The 21,004-nt window shown below is 27.4% G+C and overlaps 3 protein-coding genes across 3 annotated transcripts; 1 reads left to right on the forward strand and 2 right to left on the reverse strand.

Annotated features, from left to right (window-relative positions):
* The first annotated feature begins 1,043 nt into the window (after positions 1-1,043).
* On the forward strand, positions 1,044-4,326 carry LOC113859124 (serine decarboxylase-like). Its single transcript, XM_027491939.1, has 6 exons — positions 1,044-1,148; positions 2,029-2,382; positions 2,659-2,890; positions 2,970-3,163; positions 3,252-3,388; positions 3,672-4,326. The coding sequence occupies exons 2-6, from the start codon at positions 2,055-2,057 to the stop codon at positions 4,236-4,238; spliced, it is 1,458 nt and encodes a 485-aa protein (XP_027347740.1). The 5' UTR covers positions 1,044-1,148; positions 2,029-2,054; the 3' UTR covers positions 4,239-4,326.
* A 1,956-nt stretch (positions 4,327-6,282) lies between these two features.
* On the reverse strand, positions 6,283-9,585 carry LOC113859956. Its single transcript, XM_027492604.1, has 2 exons — positions 9,409-9,585; positions 6,283-6,423 (listed from the first exon to the last, which is right to left on the reverse strand). The coding sequence occupies exons 1-2, from the start codon at positions 9,583-9,585 to the stop codon at positions 6,283-6,285; spliced, it is 318 nt and encodes a 105-aa protein (XP_027348405.1).
* Positions 9,586-14,799: 5,214 nt separating this feature from the next.
* Positions 14,800-17,778, reverse strand: LOC113858967 (WAT1-related protein At1g25270-like). Its single transcript, XM_027491779.1, has 7 exons — positions 17,570-17,778; positions 17,374-17,436; positions 17,122-17,238; positions 16,267-16,516; positions 16,015-16,173; positions 15,176-15,327; positions 14,800-15,063 (listed from the first exon to the last, which is right to left on the reverse strand). Exons 1-7 carry the CDS (start codon positions 17,761-17,763, stop codon positions 14,862-14,864), a joined length of 1,137 nt encoding a protein of 378 aa, XP_027347580.1. The 5' UTR covers positions 17,764-17,778; the 3' UTR covers positions 14,800-14,861.
* Between the last annotated feature and the right edge of the window lie 3,226 nt (positions 17,779-21,004).

Consider the following 21,004-nt stretch of genomic DNA (forward strand, 5'->3'; position numbering starts at 1 on the left):
AATTTAAAGTTATTTTTAATAATAAAGGTACAGTGTCTTTTTCACTCCAATATAAGACTCAAATTGAGAATACAAAATTTTTAGACGTATTAGAGTGTAACAAAATCTTTATCTAATAATAAAAATATTTAAAATATTATCCAAAATATTTAATATCAAATAAAAAAATCTTAAAAAACTTGAATTTGCATCTATAAAGAATTGAAGTCTAGTTTGAATTAAGTTTTAGAGAAATGCTTGTAGCAAAAAAAAATAGTATATAATATTGATAAAATTTTCTTTATAAATTAGAAATAACTTATATTTTTAAAATTTAGAGAAGTTAAATGATATATCTACTCAAAAATTAAAAAAATATAAGTTTTTTCTAACTTATAAAAAAAATTATTTTTTATATTAATTTTTTACTTCCACAATAATTTTTTAAAAATTTATTCAAATAGAATTTTTTTAATTAAAATAAGTTGAAGTGAAATATATATTTAGTTTCATTTATCATTACAAGGTAATTTTTTTTAGAAGTATTAACACCAGTAGTTGGCTAAATTCATTTTTAAAAATGAAGTTGTAATAAAAGTATAGTTTTAACTTAAAATTATCGGCTTTTAAATAATTTCATTAACTTTTTTATTTTGATTTTTTATTTTAAATTTCAAAATTTAATATATTCTAAAATTTTTAACTTAAAAGTAGCTATGAAAATTTTAAGACTATAGTATTATCAAATCGTTTTTAACTTAAAAATTTTAAATCTAAAACTTTTTTTATTTTTTTACTTTTTCCAAAAACAACACGGGAGCACAATTTTGTTATTTTGACCCCATTTATTTTAAATTTATAAAATTAATTCTTATATTTCTTTAATTAAAAAATATACATTTTAATAAAAGTATATGATTCAGATTAATTTAAAGATACATCTTAATCATACTCAATAGTTTAAAATTAATTTTATCCAATTTAAAACCAAACAGGACATATATTTGTACGTCAATGTCTTGAATACAGCAACTATAAATCAGGGACATGCCCCCTCATTAACCAAGAGCATTCCTTTTCAATCTTTATGATTATTCACTCGTTTCACTAGAAGCTACTCTTTGAACTGAAAAAATCCACCTTTTGCATCTCACACTTTGTTGCTTCTGGTATGCTTTCTTCCCTCAATATTTTATATACCCAATTATGGTTCCTTGCTACTCTAGTTTTCATGAGTTGTGACTGTCTCCTGTGCGATCCAAATGCTAAGATTTGTGAATTATGCTTAACTCCTTTTGTGTTTGATTTGGTGCTTTCATTGCTAAATGTATGAACTATGAAACTTTTAATTTTATGGTAAGAGAGATGTTGTTGCTCTTGCTCCTAATTCATTGTGTTTGTACCTATTCTTTTTTCCTTTTAATTGTGGGTCCTTTTTTGTTTTTCTGAATTTCGTCCTTGATTAAAGTTTTTGTATTTCTTTCATTTACTTAGATTCTCTCGAAACCAGAACAATCATGTTGCTTTTCCGGTAAATCTGTTTTTGTTTTCTTCTGCTCTGCATTTAAGCACATGGTACTATTTTGGTAGATAAAAATGAAAGTTGATTAGAATTATGACTCGTTTGGAAGTGCTACATTCTTGTATTATGCTCTTGTTTCTAGACAAAAGTCACAAATGTGATACAGTGTGGATGAAAGAATATGAAAAAATTTGAAGCATTGTGACAAAACAGTCTCTTACTTTGCTTGGATGAAAAGTTTAAAAAGTAAGGAATATTAAATGCTGCTTCAATTACAAATTTCTAACGTTACATGGATTTGTGTAGAGTATACTTTATCGTTCTTTTTTTCAAAGGTTTGTATTATTTTCTTTTCCGTAATCGTGCTTAAAAGCAAAATGTTTAATAAAAGGGCAAATAGTGGCACATGGACCATTGTTCCTCATTTACCAAGAGCGAATTGCGAATTTTAGGTTCATGGTTTATTTCATTTTCACTTGGAATCTTCTTTTTGTTGATTATTCACTTGTATGTTCTATCTTTGTCAGATAATTCTTGTGCTGTAAATAGCAAAATGGCCGGAAGTGTTGAAGTTTTAGCTCATGATTCTAGCATCAATGGAGCAATGAAATCGCTGCATGAGGATTTCACTCCAACAACATTTATCCAAGATCTTGTGCCACACATAATTGGAGAGAATGGCATTGGCAACAGAGGGGATCATAATAGTGCAGACAAGGGGGAAAGAAAGATAGTACTGGGCAAAAATATTCATACCATGTGCCTTGAAGTCACGGAGCCTGATGTAGATGATGAGGTTACTGGAGAAAGGGAAGCTTATATGGCAAGTGTGTTGGCTAGATACAGAAGATCTCTGATAGAAAGGACCAATTATCATTTAGGTTTGATACAATAATTGTTGAATTTTGCCCTTTAGTCTAATTGCTGTGTTTTTGCATTTACTTTGTTGTTGTAGTATCAACCAAATGATTTACAACATTTGGAAGTCTTACCATGTGTCTTCAGCTCTTAGTTTATTGAGTTGTTTTGAAGAAAAAGAGTGTCAGAATAATGAATAGTATCATGTAATTGATGAAAATGACAGGTTATGCATTGAAATGCTATTTTTGTTTATTAACTTAAAGAATTAACTAGGTGATTTATAAAATCTATTACAGGTTACCCCTATAATTTGGATTTCGACTATGGTGCACTCTGTCAACTTCAGCACTTTTCCATCAACAACTTGGGAGATCCATTTATTGAAAGCAACTATGGTGTCCACTCAAGGCAGTTTGAAGTTGGTGTTTTGGACTGGTTTGCTCGGTTGTGGGAACTGGAGAAAAATGAGTATTGGGGCTACATAACAAATTGTGGCACAGAAGGCAATCTCCATGGCATCTTAGTTGGGTTAGTTTCAGCTAGTTTTGTGTAGATCAATGTTTGTTGTTGGCAAAATACGGCTAATATGTTGAAATGGCTTTTGCAGGAGAGAGGTCTTCCCAGATGGCATTTTATATGCTTCACAAGAATCACATTATTCTGTTTTCAAAGCTGCTCGTATGTACAGAATGGAATGTGTGAAGATTAACACTCTTTGTTCTGGTGAGATTGATTGTGATGATTTCAAGGCCAAGCTTCTTTGTCACAAGGACAAGCCAGCAATTGTGAATGTGAACATAGGCAAGTTTCTTCTATGTTTTTCTCTATCCCACATGCCCCTCCTCTCTTAATGTTTTGGTTCTGGCTCTCTGACGTTGAAACTTTTCAGGTACAACTGTGAAAGGAGCTGTGGATGATCTTGATCTGGTTATAAAGAAGCTTGAAGAAGCAGGACTTTCACATGACAGGTTCTACATCCATTGTGACGGGGCTTTGTTTGGTCTCATGTTGCCTTTTGTCAGACGTGTAAGTGTTGAAAGGTTCAAGAAATAGATTATTATACTTTTTTATACTTAAATGCAAAAGAAACAGATTCAGTTATTCCAACGGTTATTTTAGAATGGACAATGTTAAATTTCATGATTATAGGAACTGGGTATGGTTCATGTTTGATATCATGCAAAAACAAATAAAATAAGAGCTGTTTCCACTAATATGAAATTTTGGCCAGTTTCTTTAAAAAATTTCTGTGTTCAATTATTTTCAAGTGTTGATTGATTTGATTATCATGTCCATCCATTGATTTCAGGCTCCAAAAGTTTCTTTCAAGAAGCCTATTGGCAGTGTTAGTGTTTCTGGCCACAAATTTGTGGGGTGTCCCATGCCTTGTGGTGTGCAGATAACACGATTGGAACATGTGAAGGCTCTTTCTAGCAATGTAGAATACCTTGCTTCAAGGGATGCCACAATCATGGGAAGTAGAAATGGCCATGCTCCCTTATTCCTATGGTATAGTTTAAACAGGAAAGGGTACAGAGGGTTTCAGAAAGAAGTGCAGAAGTGTTTAAGGAATGCACACTACTTCAAAGATCGCCTCGTAAATGCTGGGATTGGAGCGATGCTTAATGAACTAAGCAGCACTGTTGTATTTGAGAGGCCACATGATGAGGAGTTTGTGCACAAGTGGCAACTGGCATGCCAAGGGAGCATTGCACATGTTGTAGTAATGCCAAGTGTCACCATAGAGAAACTTGATGATTTTCTAAATGAACTTGTGCAGAAGCGTGCTGTGTGGTTTAGAGATGGAAAGTCTCAACCTTATTGTATAGCATCTGCTGTAGGCCAGAAAAATTGCCTGTGCGCTTTGCATAGGTGATTGTGGTAGCCAATTAAGAGTTATGTCTAAGTAGTATAACTCTATTTGTAATATGTTTCTTGAGCGTTTATGATAGTGCTGGCTTCATCATAAAAGCAATAGCTCTTCCTCCCAAAGTATTTTAAGTAAAACGGAAAAAAGAAATTGCTAAAAGAAAGGATGCGCTTTAGAAATGGTCTAATCTGATGAATTTCATTTCCTCAAATTTCAAGTTGTAAAATAAGGACTATCATTTCCTACCTTAGTCACTACACAATTTTCATCATGTAGAACAAGTTTTAAAGCTAGTTTTGGCCCATCAAACGTACGTTCTTATGATAAGAGAGTGCGTTTTATTTTAAAAAAAATGTATCCCACGCATATGACATAATATTATTTAAAAGTAAAAAACATCTAATTTTCAATCAAGTTCCAATTTTTTCTCAGTTTTTCACTTTCGTTCTTTCTTTGCTTTTTTTCTCTCCAACTGTTTATGTTGTGTGTTGATCACCGAATAAAAAACGACAAAAACTATATTATAACTAAACAACGTGTAATACGTTATTTTCCTCGAATTGGTTTTAAGGTGTATAAAATCATTTTCAAGGCTGATTTTTCTTTGAGAAGTTACAATTGTGTTTGGTAAACCGAGTAAAAAATTATGAGTTGTTAGATGTAAAGCTAGATGAAAGCATAAAATAAAAGTTGTTTGAAAAACTAATTTTGTAAGTAGCTAATTTATATTAAATGATTTAAAAGGATATATAATATTATATTATTGTAATATTAAAAATAATTATTGTTTATTTTATTTATTTACGATCAATTAATTAAATAATTATATAAAAAATAAAATTTTTCTTCATATATATTTGAACATAAAATATTTTAAGTCATATTTTTTTATATGAAATACATTTAGATAAAAGAGATAGAAAAGTATATAAAATAAATAAATAAAAATTTGAATGAGACCATTGTGAATGTGAAGAGAATAAAAAAAAATAAAATTAACATATGTATATTAAGTTTTAAATATAGCAAGTAAGTTATCTTTTATAAAAAAATAAAAAATATAATAGAAATATTAGTAGTTAACTTTTAAAAACTAAACACTACTTTTAAATAATATTTGAAAAATTAACTTTCAAAAACTACACAATTTTTTTATTTTAGAATTTATCAAACAACTCTACTAACTTAGTTAATAAATTATAAGTTCTCAAATAAATTACAAATTACATTTATTAAATATAGTCTATAGTACTCTTTAGAGCAATTAATGACCTTCTCAGAGTCAAGTTCACCACCTTAGAGTACTAGTAAGTTTTACAAGAAGCATTCTCTTTTTTTATTTTAAATGATCCCAATTATATTTTACTAGTAAAGTGTCACAATAAATTTTTTAAGTAAAAGTCTGGATAAGTCGTAAGGTCCATTAAAAAAAGTTGTTACTATTGAGTTAGAGTAAAGAATCAATTGAGAAGCTTAATGTATAAAATTATATTTAGTAACACGTGAAATTTGATCCTCGAGTTGTCGTAAAAAATATTTTGTGCATTGGTGCATAACCAATGTTCACTTCGATAAGATAAAAAGGAGTGGTTCATTTTTAATTATATTTAAATTATTTGTTTATTTATTTATTACATAATACTACTAGTCTAGATAGGTCATAATTCATAAAGTAGAGCAACAATAACGTTTTAGTGTTTAAGGCAAAAATTGGCGGTTCTATAGTCATCCATAGCCATGAAAAATTATTGACATAGTCTTATACTTACACTATATTAAATCACACACAAGCTCAAATTTAAGACCTTAGGTTAGAAGAATCGAGCATGTACTATTTGAACTAACCACTTGTTGATTAAATTATAATTATTTTTTAGAAAATAAATATAGAAATGCATGGCTAAATTAAGAACCAAAATCAAATAGTCAACTTGCAAAACAAATTTCATCAAATTATCTTGGAGTATTGAACCAAATGAGAAACAATTTTTTTTTTCAATATTTGAAGTAAAATAGCTCTCTTTGATAAAATGTTTGCACATTATTATATTTAGGCCTCAATCTTTGCTTCTTCTGTTTGGGGCTTTTCTCCTTGAACCTTTACCTCCTCAGTCTTAGGTTCTTCTGGCTTGGATTCGGCCTTTACTTCCTCAACCTTTATTTGCTCTGTCTTTTGTGCCTCTTCTACTTTCTGCCAACACATAAATTGTGTGAGAAAAGGAGATGTTAAGCATTTTTTTTGAAATAAAAGAAAATAAGAGGAGAGACAAGAAAAACAAGAGAAAAAAATATAATGACCCACTATTTTTTTTATCTTTCTAAAAAAACTTGCACATTTGTAAATGTCATTAATGGGGGAAAAATGATAGGTTACTTTAAAAAATACACAAAAAAATATACATCATATTTTTTTTGTTTAAATTATAAATATTATGTACAATTTATTCAAGTTGAAAAGATTTACAGCTAGCATGGTAGCTAGCATGGTGAGCAAGCTTTGCTAGTGAGAATTTCTTTTATACACAAGGCTCAAATCGACCTAATTTCTGAGATATTTAGAATCTACTACTTAAACTACTCATTAATTATACTATAAATTTTTTAAAATAAATGACTGAAATGCATATTTAAATTAAGAAACCAAAGTCCAAACAGTTAATTTGACAGAAAATAAACAATTATATATATATATATATATATTTTAAGTATAATAGTCCTTTTCGGTAAAATGTTTGCACTTTATTAGCATTTTGTTTTTCGTCAACCACATTATTAGCTTAATGCCTCAATCTTTGCTTCTTCAATTTTGGGCTTCCCTTCTTAAAGCTTTACCTCCTCAGCTTTGGGTTCTTGTGGCTTGGATTCAACCTTTACTTCTTCAGCTTCAACCTTTACTTTTTCTGTCTTTTGTTCTTCCTCTACTTTCTGAAAATACAAAAGTGGTAATTATTAAAATTGTTTATATTATCGAATATTACGTTAAACAAATCTTACATAGAAAGATAGATATAGCATAAGAAAAGAAGACCTTAAGCATTTATTTGAAATGAAAGAAACCAACAAGAAAGAAATAGACTCGTTAAAAAATGATACTCTAGGCCCCCCCCCTTTTTTTTTGTTAAGCATATTGCATAGTTTTATTTTATTGTTTTTAAAGATTCATTAAATAATTTTTAAAATCAGGATATATGTTTTTTATTATTTATATAATTATTAAAATAAAAAAGTAAGAAAAGAGTGACATTTTAAATTGGGTGAAATGTCATTAAATAAGTATAGTTTGAAGAAAATACATAACTACTTTCAATTAAATCTTTTTCATTCTATTAACATTTTCTACTTAAATTTTGTCTTTTAAAACAATTGCTATCTTTGAAATTTTAATTTGCTCCAAATTTTCAATCATCATTAAGAGAATGCTGTTTTCTTTTTTCAATTCTATTCATGTTTCTTTTAATGTCTTCAATAAGTAGAATGAGAGTGTTAATATATATCCTCAGTTAGATTTATGGTTTATTGACATTGAATATAACAAATGACCTTTTTAATTCTTATGAAACCTTAAATGATTCTTCCTCACTTAAGGGTGTATTGAGAAAATAAACATAACTTAAACGAATAAAAATATTGATTACGCATCTTACTATTGAGTTGTATTCTTAAACGGCAGATAAAAATTAAAATAATAATGATTGTAAAGTATATTTATTAAAAATAATATAAATTAATTAAAAAATAATTAGTTTGTCTTAGATTTTTTTTAAAACAAACAATTACTTGAAAAACAAATAAAAGAATTAAAGCGATCATTGTTTTTTAAAAGGGGGAAATAATTGTTGTGGAAGTTTTATGCAATATTAAGAAATTTACGAAATACTTTTAAATTTTGTAAAATTAGCTGCACTTTAATAAATTAATGGAAATACTAAGAGACAAAAGGATAGAAATTATGAAAAATGCTAAGAGCATATATATATATAAGGTAATAGTTAAAGAAAATAAAAGTAAACAATATTTAATGAAAAATATTAAATACTTTAAAATAAAAATAAATCTGTACTTAATAATAATTAATGGAATGCATTAGATGGATTTTAATAAGTAATTTTAATTCATTCGTTAGCAAAATATTAAAATTGAAAATTGTATTTGTACACTTGCTTTTAAAACTAATAAATTAAAACTTTTAAATAAAAATATTTTTTAAATAATTGGAATAACCTTGAAGGTGTAATTAAAATGTACACCACAGTTGGTTTGAGAAGAAATTTGAACGAAATAGATAAAATATTTGAGTAGAAATAAAATAATGAAAAATGAAGAGAAAGAAAGTAACTATTATTTAATAGACTATTATATCAGTAAAAGGAATGTAAATATCATAATGTAAAATTGATATCTCTCTTTTATTTAAATTTATCATTATAAAAATATAATATTATTTGGGTAAATAAAATAAATCTTTAAATTAATTTATTACAACCTTTTGTCAACATTTACTTATTTAATAAAAAATAATAATTCCTAAGATTAAAAGTGTGTTTAACAATACAAGTTTTTTACTTATTTAAAAGTTTGTACATTTTAATTTTGTTAATAAACTAGTAGAGGTATTTACTAAACAAAAATTAGAGAAAACTTATACCTATTGATTTTGAAAGTTAGCCTAGGAAAATCTATTTCAAGTAATCTTTAGCTTGTTGAAAACTAGCTTCTAATTTTTTAAAATTATTTTTATCTTTAGTATTTTAAATAATTTACATGAACATAAAATAATCTTAACATTTTATTTTTAGTCACTTAACACTTTTCTACTGGTTTGATCAAATAACTCTAATTAAAAAAGATAATTATAAGTTATAAGCTTCCAATTATTATCAAATTTATGAGTTATAAACTATAAGCTATATTGTTTTTCAGTTAATATCATCAAGTAGAATCTGCTACAGCACAAGTGAAGAGGAAAAAAAAAAACATCGTTTCACATAAAAACGAATATAAAGTGTGAAAGATGTTATTTTCTTTCTCACTTCTTGTGCACGAATGTCATGATTAAAATTTCTCTAATTTATTGACTAAACCAAATGCAAGAAAGAGATTCTCTTATTAATTAATCGTTTCACATAAAAACGAATATAAAGTGTGAAAAGTGTAATTGGAAAGAAAAATGGAGTACCTCATTGAGCAAGGTGCCAAGAGATTTGTTATCAGCTGAGTCCTTGGGGGTTTCCTCTGTCATGGTCTCAACATTTGTTTCGATCTCCTTTTGCTCAACCTTGACCTCTTCGGTCACATTCTCAGGCACTGGCTCAGGACCCTCATCGGTCTTTGGGTTGCTACCACAATTTCCCATGTTGATGAATAATAATAGGGAGAATGAACAAGTTTTTTTCTTGATCCTTCTCCCGAACGTTAATTAGAAAAGGCACAATAAAAAGGTTTGAGGAATGGTATTGTTTGTTGATTCTTCAAAGGCTTTATAAAGGGTCGTTTAACGTTTGTTTTGGCTTGTTGGGTAATTATTTGTTGGCTAGCAAAATTTTGAGGAGCCCAACGGCTATTATTACTTTAATTCATTGCTTATATTTAGCAATTAGCAAAGAAATGTAACCTTTGTTGGCGTGTCAAACTTGGAACATAGAAACCACAGGCTCTAATTGTGGTCAATCTACTAATCTTTTGCTTTGATAAAATAAAATAACCACGTGTCTTTTTCATAATCAGGATAAAGAAACACAGATTGTGTGGTTTTTGTGCCCTTTCTGCCTATGTGTAATTATGTGCTGTGAAATTTTTATATTTTTTCGTATTATTATTAAAATAATTAAGCATTAACAGTATATGCGATATTATTCATAATTATTTTTATTAAATTTTTATACATACATACAACAAAATACACATAAAAGTCTTCTAAGTTGTTCAAAACTTTTTTTGTTTAATTACACTTTTAATATGTATTTTTGAGAATTTAATTTTTTTTTGTAATTTTAGTTTCTTTTATTTATTTTAACCGATTAAGTCCATCTGTTTTTAATTTAAGTAAATTTTATCCCTTAATTAATTTTGTTCTACTTGAAGTTCTTCTATCACTATTTTTCATCCAAATGTTTTTTTTTTTATAAAATGTTATTTTCATTATTTCACACTTTCAACTATATATTATAATTAAATATATACATTTAGTCACCATTCACCAACACAAGTAACTCCGGCTTCTCATTTTGTAAAAGGGTAAATTATGTATCAGCAAAACTCCTGGTCGATTGCAAAGATGGTTTATGATTCCACAAATTAAATTTAAAGGATTGAGAATTATTTTTTATTAACTCTGAGTGGTTAAGAAATCTATTTTAATCAATCAATGCTAGATTATTTGGTAGGTTTTTCAAAACATAGAAGTAATTGAAACAATATTGACGGAGATCACTTGGCTATTCAACACCATATAATAGTTGTAGTAAATGTTTCGCATATTATATGGATACTTTTAAATTCATAATCAATTTAATAACTATTTAGAATATAAATTAATATATATATATATATATATATATATACATAATGAATTTATGAAATCTTTAAATAGTAGTTAAACATATTTATGCATTATTTTTATTAAGAGAGAGTACTATATTTGTGTGTATCGTAAGAGTAAATTTTAATTTAATACATAGTGTTAAGTTAAATAAGAGGGTGGCAAAATATGATATTTTATTTGTAATTCAAATATTATTATTCGATGAAATTTCATGTTGTTTCAAATTTAAAAAGTAAACTTATTTTCTATTAAATTATACAAAATTTAAAAGTGATTAAAAAATAAAATAAATAATAGTAGTAAAAGAACATGTCACAAAGAAGAAAGAGAATAATAATATATGTTCATACATTTCAAATGAGGACTCAAATTTATAGTATAAAAATAAATCAATATTTTTCTCATGGTCATTAACATTTTGAATAATAATAATCTTTCGCTTGCTTTATTTTTCAATGTGAAACTCTGAAAAGGTGAATCTTTTACAATTACAAAACTCTCAATGACAAGAGAAAAGCCCATTCTTGTCAGGCAAACTATTTGAATGGGCCATTATCTATATGACCAATTAGCATCAGACTTCCTATGCCCAGTCTCATTAACAAATTTAAGTTGAGATTAATCCAACCAATGATTAATGATGAAATTATGTCAAACAGTTTGATGGAGCTTATAGTTTGACCTACATTAGAGTAAGCATATGTCTATTTATTGAATAAATTAGGTTAAAAAATTTAAATACATATTTAATTAAAAAAGGTTCAACTATGAGTTATTTAAAAATTATTTTTACCCCTAATAATAATCTTATTGCTTTGTTATTGGAATAAATTATACTTACACCCTAAAGTTTAGCCACACTAATAGTAATTAAGAGCAACATTGCAGCTACTAAGGATCATGCACCGGTTCCAGGAAAGTCTCAAACTATAAGTTCCCAAAAAGCAAAAATATTAAAAAAAATAAAAATATATTATCTATTTAGAGTCATTCTTCCACGTAAAAACATAGGAACTCTGTTGGGCATCTAACATGAGTTAGCATTGTCTAAATCGTTGGATATAGTTAGTAACTTAAGAAAATGAAAAATAAAGACAGGGGCTGTTTGGCCCCACCAAAATGCCAAACATAAACGAGGTTTTGAGTTATGGTTGAAGATAGAGTCAGTTTGTTTAAGATTACTTTTCATCAAAAAAGTGCTTTTTAAATAATAATTACTTTTACATTTTTAAAATTGCTTAGTTATGGAAAGGTATGGATTTTCTTTTGAAATTTCACATTTCATTATATTCAACTCATTTTGCAATTAAATAATCAACATTTGTAGGTTCTGGCATGTAATTTTGTGGGACAAAGTTCATATTTCTATCGCTACATTTCACATATAAGTTTTGTTTATTTTAATATATATTTAAGCAATTAGGTTTATAAAAATTGTAAAAAAAGATATAAATAAAAATAAAATTTCAATGGATTGTGATATTAACTCGAATCAAAATATTAGCTGTTCATGTCTTACAAAATTTATTGTGATGATATGTTAAATTAAATTAAATTGATTAGGGTTTCTGTCTTCTAAGAACGAGAAATGTGAGAGTTAATCCACAAGATGTAAGCATTATACAATAAATGATGGTAAGGTTTATAAGTAGGCTATGCTCCTACGCTGACCATTTATATTGTTTGCTGAGAGTTTTTGAAAACTTCACAAGAATATATTAAATAATGGTAAAGTTGCGTGCATTTTAAGGAGAAAAAAAATTAAATTTGAATAACAAAGATACCAAAATAAATAATTTAAGTACAAATTTTATTTTTTTAGTTTTTAAATAATTACTTATTTTTATTTAAATTTCTAAATAAAATTTTAAAAACAATTTTTTAAATTTTTGTTTAAATAAGTTAAGTCAAATATATCATACAAGGTAAAGTCTCCAAACGGTAAAGAGAGTAGTTTATTAAATTAAATAAATTAAAATAGAATGCATACTCATTCTTTAAAAAAATAAATGCTGGCACTTTTGATTATTAGTTTAAACTACATATGATTTTAATTTTAAAGTTTTTTCAGCTAATTAAATATCTCTAGTTTTCAAGTCGTACAAATTTAGAATTCAATTAAGTTTCTTTTACTTAAAATCCTTAATTATTTAATTAATCTCATTAAAAATTTGTAATTTCTCTTAAACAAAAAAGTCGTTCGATACTATGCATCAAAGTAACGACTTGCGCAGGAAGCAGCAGACAGAAAAGTAAGCTTTTTCTTTGCGTAAATTTGTTATACTCTTGCTATATTTATTCTCTTTTGATTACACTTTTTTAATTTCATAATTTATATTTTATTTTAACTTAAACTTTATGATTAAGAAAAAACTATGCATAAATATTTCTACATAGAAGAAAGAAACGTGTACTCCAAATAACGTTGTTTGGTCCAAAATCAGTGGAATATTTGTATTAGTCAATTTATGGCTGATTGGGATTATATATCTTTTAAGAGGGAGTTTTAACTTTAAATGGCAAAACACTTTCTAAAGCAAAAGTTGTAAATCAAAAGTTGCAGCGTTGACTAAAACTACTCTGCCTTCGTGTTCATTATGTTATTTTTTTTAAGTTGGAAAATTAATTCTTGTAAAAGATTAATAAAAATATATATTTTAATAAAATATTATAATTTAAATCAATTTATTTTTGTATTTTAATCATATTTAATTATTTTATTTAATTATTAATCAAAATGGTTGAGGACAAATTTAAGTATAATCTTTTATGTGATTTTGGTACTGTTATCTAATTAATTATGTTTTTATGCGTGTGCTAAAATGCACAATAAAAAATTTATTAATAAATTTTTATTAAAATTTATAATATTCAATGTTATCAATACAGTAAATTATAAATAATTCTACTGTGTATTAAGACATAATAAAAAGATATTAATTAAAATGTTATTTTGATAACTTACAAATAAAGATTAGCATTTAAAGTTCACAGATTTATCCCTTTTATTTGAAGTTAAGTAAAATTATACCGAAATAACGTCACATTTTAATGAATCCATAAACAATATATGAAAGATCAAATAATGAATAAACAGATGTTTAAAATTTAAATTAACAGAAAAATAAATTCTAACCAAGCTTTATTTTTTTCCCCTTACTTTAACACATCCCATTTGCACTTTCTTCTTTATAAAGCATGGGAGACTCAAAAATTTAATTCTTCTACTCCTAACTTATGGAATATACAATAAAGGTCATGTAACGCACGCATCAATTCAATTAGAGTGGTCCAATGAAAGTTTTTTTTTTTTTTTTTGTCTGGTTATTTTTAATCTTTTATCCTAAAAAGCTCAAAAAACAAAAACTATTGAAATTTTTAATTTGAAACAATCCCTGCCTACATTCGACGTGATTAAGTATTAAAACTAAAGAATGTTAGCATCGACCATTAAAGAGTGTAGTATTATTTTTTTTTATAAATCCTTTACTGCATTAGTTAATACACTGGTGGGGTGTAATATATATATAATTTCAATCATCTGTTATTTTAGCGGATGCAAACTAAACTAATTTATTTGACTAGTTTTTTCTTATTATTTTACCTTTTACATTGTTGGTGAGCTTGGACTTGATAAATGCCATGGTCATCCTAAAAAGGATCGAGTCAGGTTCGAAAAAAGTCACTCATAAAATTTAGAGTATCAAGACTAAGAATATATTTGAATTATAATTTATTTTTAAAAAGTAAATCAAGCATACTCTAATTCTTTTATTTTAAGTTTTTTAAAGAAATTACGACATTAGAAGGTTAATTGAATAAAAACTAGTGCAAAAATAAACTATTTTATATTTAGTTCTGACATGAATAAATATTCAAGTTTACAATCACTTTGAAAAGCCTATATATATATATATTACCACTAGATCAGATCCTCTATCATCTTATATTATTTAAGTGGTCCATCTATATCATGAATGCCAACAAGGGCTTCAAGTTGAGGCTTTCCAGTAAGCTATGTCTTCTTCTAAAGTGTAATTTTCAACGTAGTGCATTTCATGTCCACTTTCGTGATGAAACCTTGACAACTATATTGCCTTACAAATGGCATTGGTATTATTAACGCAGTCACCATTGTCATCATTTGTGGTGGTGGGCATGACAACCTCAGTTGCATCATGTTCTTGGGTAATTTCTGATGTCACCAAGTGATTCACCTTTTTCATTTCCTTGCTCTTACCCCATAGCACCATGTATACGCCGCACACAATTAGAAAGGCTCCAATTACACTATAGCATGGTGGAAAAAGATCATATCATACAAGTGTTAAATTGGATGGATTTGAAAATATTACATATGTTTTAGATATCACATTTAATTGAACCAGGTTTTGACGCATACCTCCCTACATATAAGTTCTCATCTAACATCAAGGAATCAGCCACAGCCACGAGCACAAGCATCAGAGGGTTGAAAACAGATACAAACATTGGGCCTCTCATCCGTACACACCATGCAATAACGATAACCGCTCCTCCGGAAGCCACAATTCCCTGCAACAATTAATATTTTCATCAATTTCATAATTAATTATTAATTAATTACAGTTCAAAGGATTTGTCTAAACTCGCTAGAGTAAATAATCTTATCTTAAATAGATTAATTAATGATATTTTATCCATAAAAAAATCGATAAATATTTAATATAATATCTTAAATTTATCAATCTACTTAAGATGGAGTTTTTTTTACGGAAATTTAAACAAACTCTTGTTCAAATATTAAATAATTTACACTCAATATATGTGTATTTATCTTTTTATTTTTTTTATATTCACATATTCTAAGAATATTTTTTAAAACAAAAATATGGTGTCCTATTTTTATTGTACACAATATTTTCTTATTAGTTACTCACCATCCCAAACGTCAATCAACCTTTCCACGTATTTTTTGTGACTACTAATTCTTAAATCATAATATTTTTAGAAATATGTTCAAATAGTATTTTTAGAAAAAATATTTCTCACCGTGCCAAGTAGTTTCTACACATAATGTGTTTTTTAATTTAAAATTTAACTTTATTTAATATAATAAAATATTTATTATTAATAATTACAGAATTACTTTTTATGAAATTTATTAATTTTAAAAAAATTATACAATATGTTTTTAATTATTTTAATTTAATGATACATATGAGAGAAATTATTAGTTCCATTATAAAATTAGCATTTTACCGTATAAGTGACGGTTAGAAGCCTAATACTAGAACCCAACTTCCATTGGCTCCAATCCTTCTCAGTATAAAGGGCAAAGGCTGTGGCTTGTATTGCGGCCATTAAGGACATCAACGCAGTACTTGTGTGATGAGATGGGAATTCTTTACTCATCTTGGACTGTCCCATATAGTGATCAACAACAAAAGGAATATTCCCAAGTCAAACCACATTTCACAACACAAATTATTATGATAAATCAGGAAGAGTTACCTGAATGATAAGCCATAATGCAAAACTGAAGCAGCTTCCAAAACCACACAAAACACCCAGAAATTTATGATCAGAGTCAGTATGCAAGGTTGCTACATGACCATTTTTCTGCAAAAGATTAATGCCGAAGCTCCTAACGTTAATTTCAAGCCCTTTGTAAAACGTCAGCAGCATTGACCCGCCAATTCCTAGTATCGTTCCCAACACTTTGGCCTTTCCTGCTGAGCTTCGCATGTTTAACTTTTCCAAGCTACAAAAATTTCAAAAGAATTAATCCAAACCATGCAAGCTCAGTATGTTAGAATATTAATTAATTCTATGTTATAGGCTAACATTAATTAATGGCATTTTCAGTTTTATAAGAACTTGTTTAATTATAAGAAGTCAATTCTACATGTATAACCATAAAACAGAAAGAAAAAAAAAAAAAACACGAAACACATGTGTATAATCACAAGCTGCAATTTATCTACTTTTGGGTTTATTACACCTTGTTGGCTTAATCTTATCGATGGTTATAATTTTAGTATAAGTCAAACTAGCCCGTCGTGTAAGAACTTACTAAACTTTATGTACGATATGCATGTTTATGTACAAGTTATGTCCCTTCTCCACGTCGAATTAAAATTTTTCATAAGTCACATAGCAACTTGTAGTTAGTGAGGAAGACTTAAGTCACTAAACACATCATGGAGATCGCTTATTGCAATATATGCAATCATGGGCATATATATATAGCATATATGCCATCCACCAAATCTATAGACATAGGTGGTCTAAATTCATTTATCTAGCAAATTGTAATAATCTATTTAAATAAAAAGCATATAGCGCTGATGACTGGTGATCACATACCCGCAAAAGATGGCCAACATAAAAGTGACTGCAGGAACGAGATTATAGACAGCAGTGGCAAATGTAGCTGACACCAGATCCAAGGCCTCAAGGAATAGGTTATGTAATAAACTTCCTCTGTGTATATTAAAGATATATAAAGATGAATAGTCACTTTAATTAAGTAGTTGTATACAATTTAGCAATAATGTTACCAAAAATATAAAATCAGGCAAAGGAGTGAAAGAAAGTATATATATATATCAACCATACCCAAATAGACCACTAAAAAATGACATGAAAAGCACTCTCCATGTCAGCTTCGGCCTGTTCTTTCTGTTTTAAAAATAAAAAAATAAAACAGAAAACATCATTTTAACCATCTTTCATTGCTGGCCTTAGTCATTGTATAGTTATTACAATAATATAAGTGCAGAAAACAAAAGAAGCAACGGAGCTAAGAATGAACCTTTCGAAAATAAGAGCCAGAGAGAAAGTGAAAACTACTGCAAACATCAAGCGGTAGGCAATGACTACCCTAATGCTCATTCCATCATTAATGGCGAGCTTGTAGAGCACATTCACAGAAGCATATGCAATCTGCACCAATACCATCAGCAGCACAGGCTTGAAATCTTGCACAACTTTCTGTACAACATTCATCTTTACGTAGCACCTGTAAATTGGCTTGAGATTGAAGAAGAAAATAGAGAAAGATTTGGAGCTATGGAGGTTCTATAGCCCCATGATGGTGTATTTATACATGTATAAAGGTAATCAACAATACTTGTGTTAATTCAAGAGTGAATAGTCAAATTATCTCCAGAAAAATATAATAATTTCCTGAATAACAGAAATTATGATTAAAGTCTTCGTATATAATTTTTTTTTCAGTCAAATTACTTCTTAAAAGATGTAACATTAACTGGTCGTTTCAGTTCTAGAATAATAGAAATTGTAAGGTTTGGAATGTATATAAGTTACTCTGTATGTCATGACCTTCAGCAAATAATTTTAAATACATATTTAAAAATCACTATTATAATTTCTAAAATTTTAAAACTAATAATATGATCAATATGATGTATTTTAAAGATTAATTTAATTATTTATTCATTTTTCCAAATTAAAAATATTGTACGAATTTATTTAGTGGCGGCTCAAGAGACAAAATGCAAGTTAAGGATTTTCATAAACCGATATAATGCAAAGTAAACTGTAAAAATGATATAAAAAGAAGTATTTTTTTTAATGCATAGAATTTTTTTAATAAATGATATTTATAATAAATTTAATTTATCACTATAAAATTATGAGTTATAAATGATAAAATTGTATTATGAATTTAGCTCTTCTAAAATAAAGAATGTATAAAATAAAAAATAAATCTCTATTATAAATTTGAATTTAAGTATTTTATAAATATGTTTAAATATAAATTAATATTGATAGAAGTTCAAGTTTTATTTTATATATTTCTTTATTTTAAAAGAATTTAAGTTCTTTTTATATGAACATTTTTTTTTGTCGTCATATTAAGTGAAAAATGAAGCTCTAAGCCTTGCTTTGGTGGCTTGACCTGAACCTCGAGGCGGCCCTAATTTCAGCCATTCATCGTGCTTGATGCCTTTTCTCTTTATTGGACCATCAATTTGATTTTATAAAGTGTAGGTGGCTAAAATATTATTGCAATCACTCATGCAACAATTCATAACTCTTTTATTATCCAGGTGTTTTTACTCACTAAAATCCATGAGCTTATTGGAAGTGATGGTCAGTTTTTTTCTTAATAAAAACTTTAAAATAAATATGTTCATTTAAAATAAAGTTGAATGCACTTTTCCTATTTTAAAATGGAATATCATCTTTTTCTCTAAAATTTCAACTTTTTATTCAATTTCATAACACTTTTATCTCAGCTTTTAAAATAAAATAAAAAAGTAATTTTAACCTTTTAAATTTTAGTTTCAAAAATAAGTTATTCATCTTTTTTTTTCTATTAAATGGGGTGAAAGTTTAAAGCAACAAAACAAAATTATCTAAAATGCCTAAGACACCCAATACCAATAATAGCATCTAATCTTAAGAAAGGAAAAAGGGAGGAGGGAGCTTGATCTATGAAAGTACAATTCATAAACTCTTTATGGGCCAATTTGGCTGAACATTCAACATACTTTTTAGCTTTTCTAAAAATATGATTAAATTTAACAGATTGAATATTCCTTAACAAAATAAGTTAAATCAAATGAAATAATCTGGAAATGGTTCTAAATATTTAAAATAATAATAAAAGCTTATTTAGAATCCACCTGATTAATTTACTTTTGATTTTATATCGATACGAAAAATTAAATTTGGGAGTAGCTAGGAAAGGCCAAAGTGATAGGCACAATAGTTGGAATTGGTGGGGCAATGGTGATGACCTTTGTGAGAGGGATAGAACTTAAAATATGGTCTTCAAAAATAAACCTTGTGCATCCTCATAAGAACCAAAATGGGCATGTGACAGTGCACCATGACTTCTGACATAAAGCGTTAGGTGTTCCATGTGCCATATCAAGCTGCTTCTCTTTTTCTCTGTGGTTCATTTTCAGGTAAGCTTGTTAATTTCTTATGACCAAATAGAGCAAACTTGTTCACTAACTTCATTAGATTCTAGTCATTATGTATATCAATTTTATTTTTTATGTGAACATGTCTTTTAAGTTGTGATGTGCAGGCTAAAATGAATGCAGAATTACATTGATATATGAACAGGTCATGCTGCCATACACTCCAACTCCTAATGAATTGTTTGGAGGGAGGAAGTTTGCAAAGGAGAAAAAAAAAAGAATAATTTTTTTTAAATTAAAAGAATAACTTACTAATATATTAAATTTATGATAATATATATATATATATATTGAAAAATTAATTCTTTTCTTCCTTTTCTTTTCAAGTCTCCTTTCAAATAAGGCCCAAGAGTTGAAAAAGAAGGCCCAGCTAGCACCATTAGAAAACACAGTTTGAAAATGTTGAGGTTATTGTTACGTCCTCGCCCTTAGATCATAATAGAAGAGTGCAAAGCTATCAGAGCCAAACCAGTGCAACGGAGAATGCCGCTAATGATCATTGATTATTATTATAAAAATTTTGACGACGATAAGAACATGATATGTTATTTTTTAAACATCTTTGCTAAAATGGCAAGTCTTTTACTGTCAATAAGTTCCTCAATTTCTATTTATGTCAATAATGATTTAACTAGCTTTTCAAAATCAGTTTATTTTTTTATAAGTAAAAATTATTGCTGTTTTAAAAATTAAAGACAAATTTAAATGCAAGTGCTATTTAAATCTGTAACTAATTGTTTAAGGAAAAAAAAAAAAGCCCACGACAGATTGACCCATGTCCCATAGCCCGAGTTTTTGTCCATTTGCTGATATGAACAGTTAAAATATTATGTATCAATTTTTTTAGAGATTTATTAACGATAAAGATCAAAACAAAAAATATTGTAAAAAAATAAAAATAAAACTATAGATAAAGATCGAAGAGTGTAAAATATAAAAAATATATTTAAATTTAATATTTATTTCATTATTTAACTTTATTTTTTAAAATTACAAAATATTATTATCCGTGACTTTTCATCAGTAACAAGCAATTTTTTAATTTTATTTCTGACATTATTGATAAAAACAAACCACTGATATGACACATGCTTATGGTTGCCGGCCATCTGTTGACCATATTGCATCGTTACCAATAGATTTTAGCCATCAACACATGTAGCAAAATTAAATATATCTATTTTGTGCTAAAATTTATTAAAATAATAAAGTGTAGTCCTTAAAGCTTTTAAAATCTCTTTAAAAAATAGAGTCCAGCATATTTACACTATAATTAGTTATTGCTATCAACT

The sequence above is a fragment of the Abrus precatorius genome, unplaced genomic scaffold (assembly GCF_003935025.1).
Source record: "Abrus precatorius isolate BTA unplaced genomic scaffold, Abrus_2018 Scaffold2, whole genome shotgun sequence".
In the NCBI taxonomy this organism is placed as follows: Eukaryota; Viridiplantae; Streptophyta; class Magnoliopsida; order Fabales; family Fabaceae; genus Abrus; species Abrus precatorius.

Coding starts and splice junctions, on each gene's coding strand:
- LOC113859124 (XM_027491939.1), top strand. CDS start 2,055: ATGGCCGGAAGTGTTGAAGTTTTAGCTCATGATTCTAGCATCAATGGA. Junction 2,891..2,969: donor CTCCATGGCATCTTAGTTGG/GTTAGTTTCAGC, acceptor TGGCTTTTGCAG/GAGAGAGGTCTTCCCAGATG. Junction 3,164..3,251: donor AATTGTGAATGTGAACATAG/GCAAGTTTCTTC, acceptor GAAACTTTTCAG/GTACAACTGTGAAAGGAGCT.
- LOC113859956 (XM_027492604.1), bottom strand. CDS start 9,585: ATGGGAAATTGTGGTAGCAACCCAAAGACCGATGAGGGTCCTGAGCCA. Junction 6,424..9,408: donor TTGGCACCTTGCTCAATGAG/GTACTCCATTTT, acceptor ATGTGTTGGCAG/AAAGTAGAAGAGGCACAAAA.
- LOC113858967 (XM_027491779.1), bottom strand. CDS start 17,763: ATGAATGTTGTACAGAAAGTTGTGCAAGATTTCAAGCCTGTGCTGCTG. Junction 17,437..17,569: donor CTGGCTCTTATTTTCGAAAG/GTTCATTCTTAG, acceptor TTTTTAAAACAG/AAAGAACAGGCCGAAGCTGA. Junction 15,328..16,014: donor TTCTAACCGTCACTTATACG/GTAAAATGCTAA, acceptor TAATTGTTGCAG/GGAATTGTGGCTTCCGGAGG.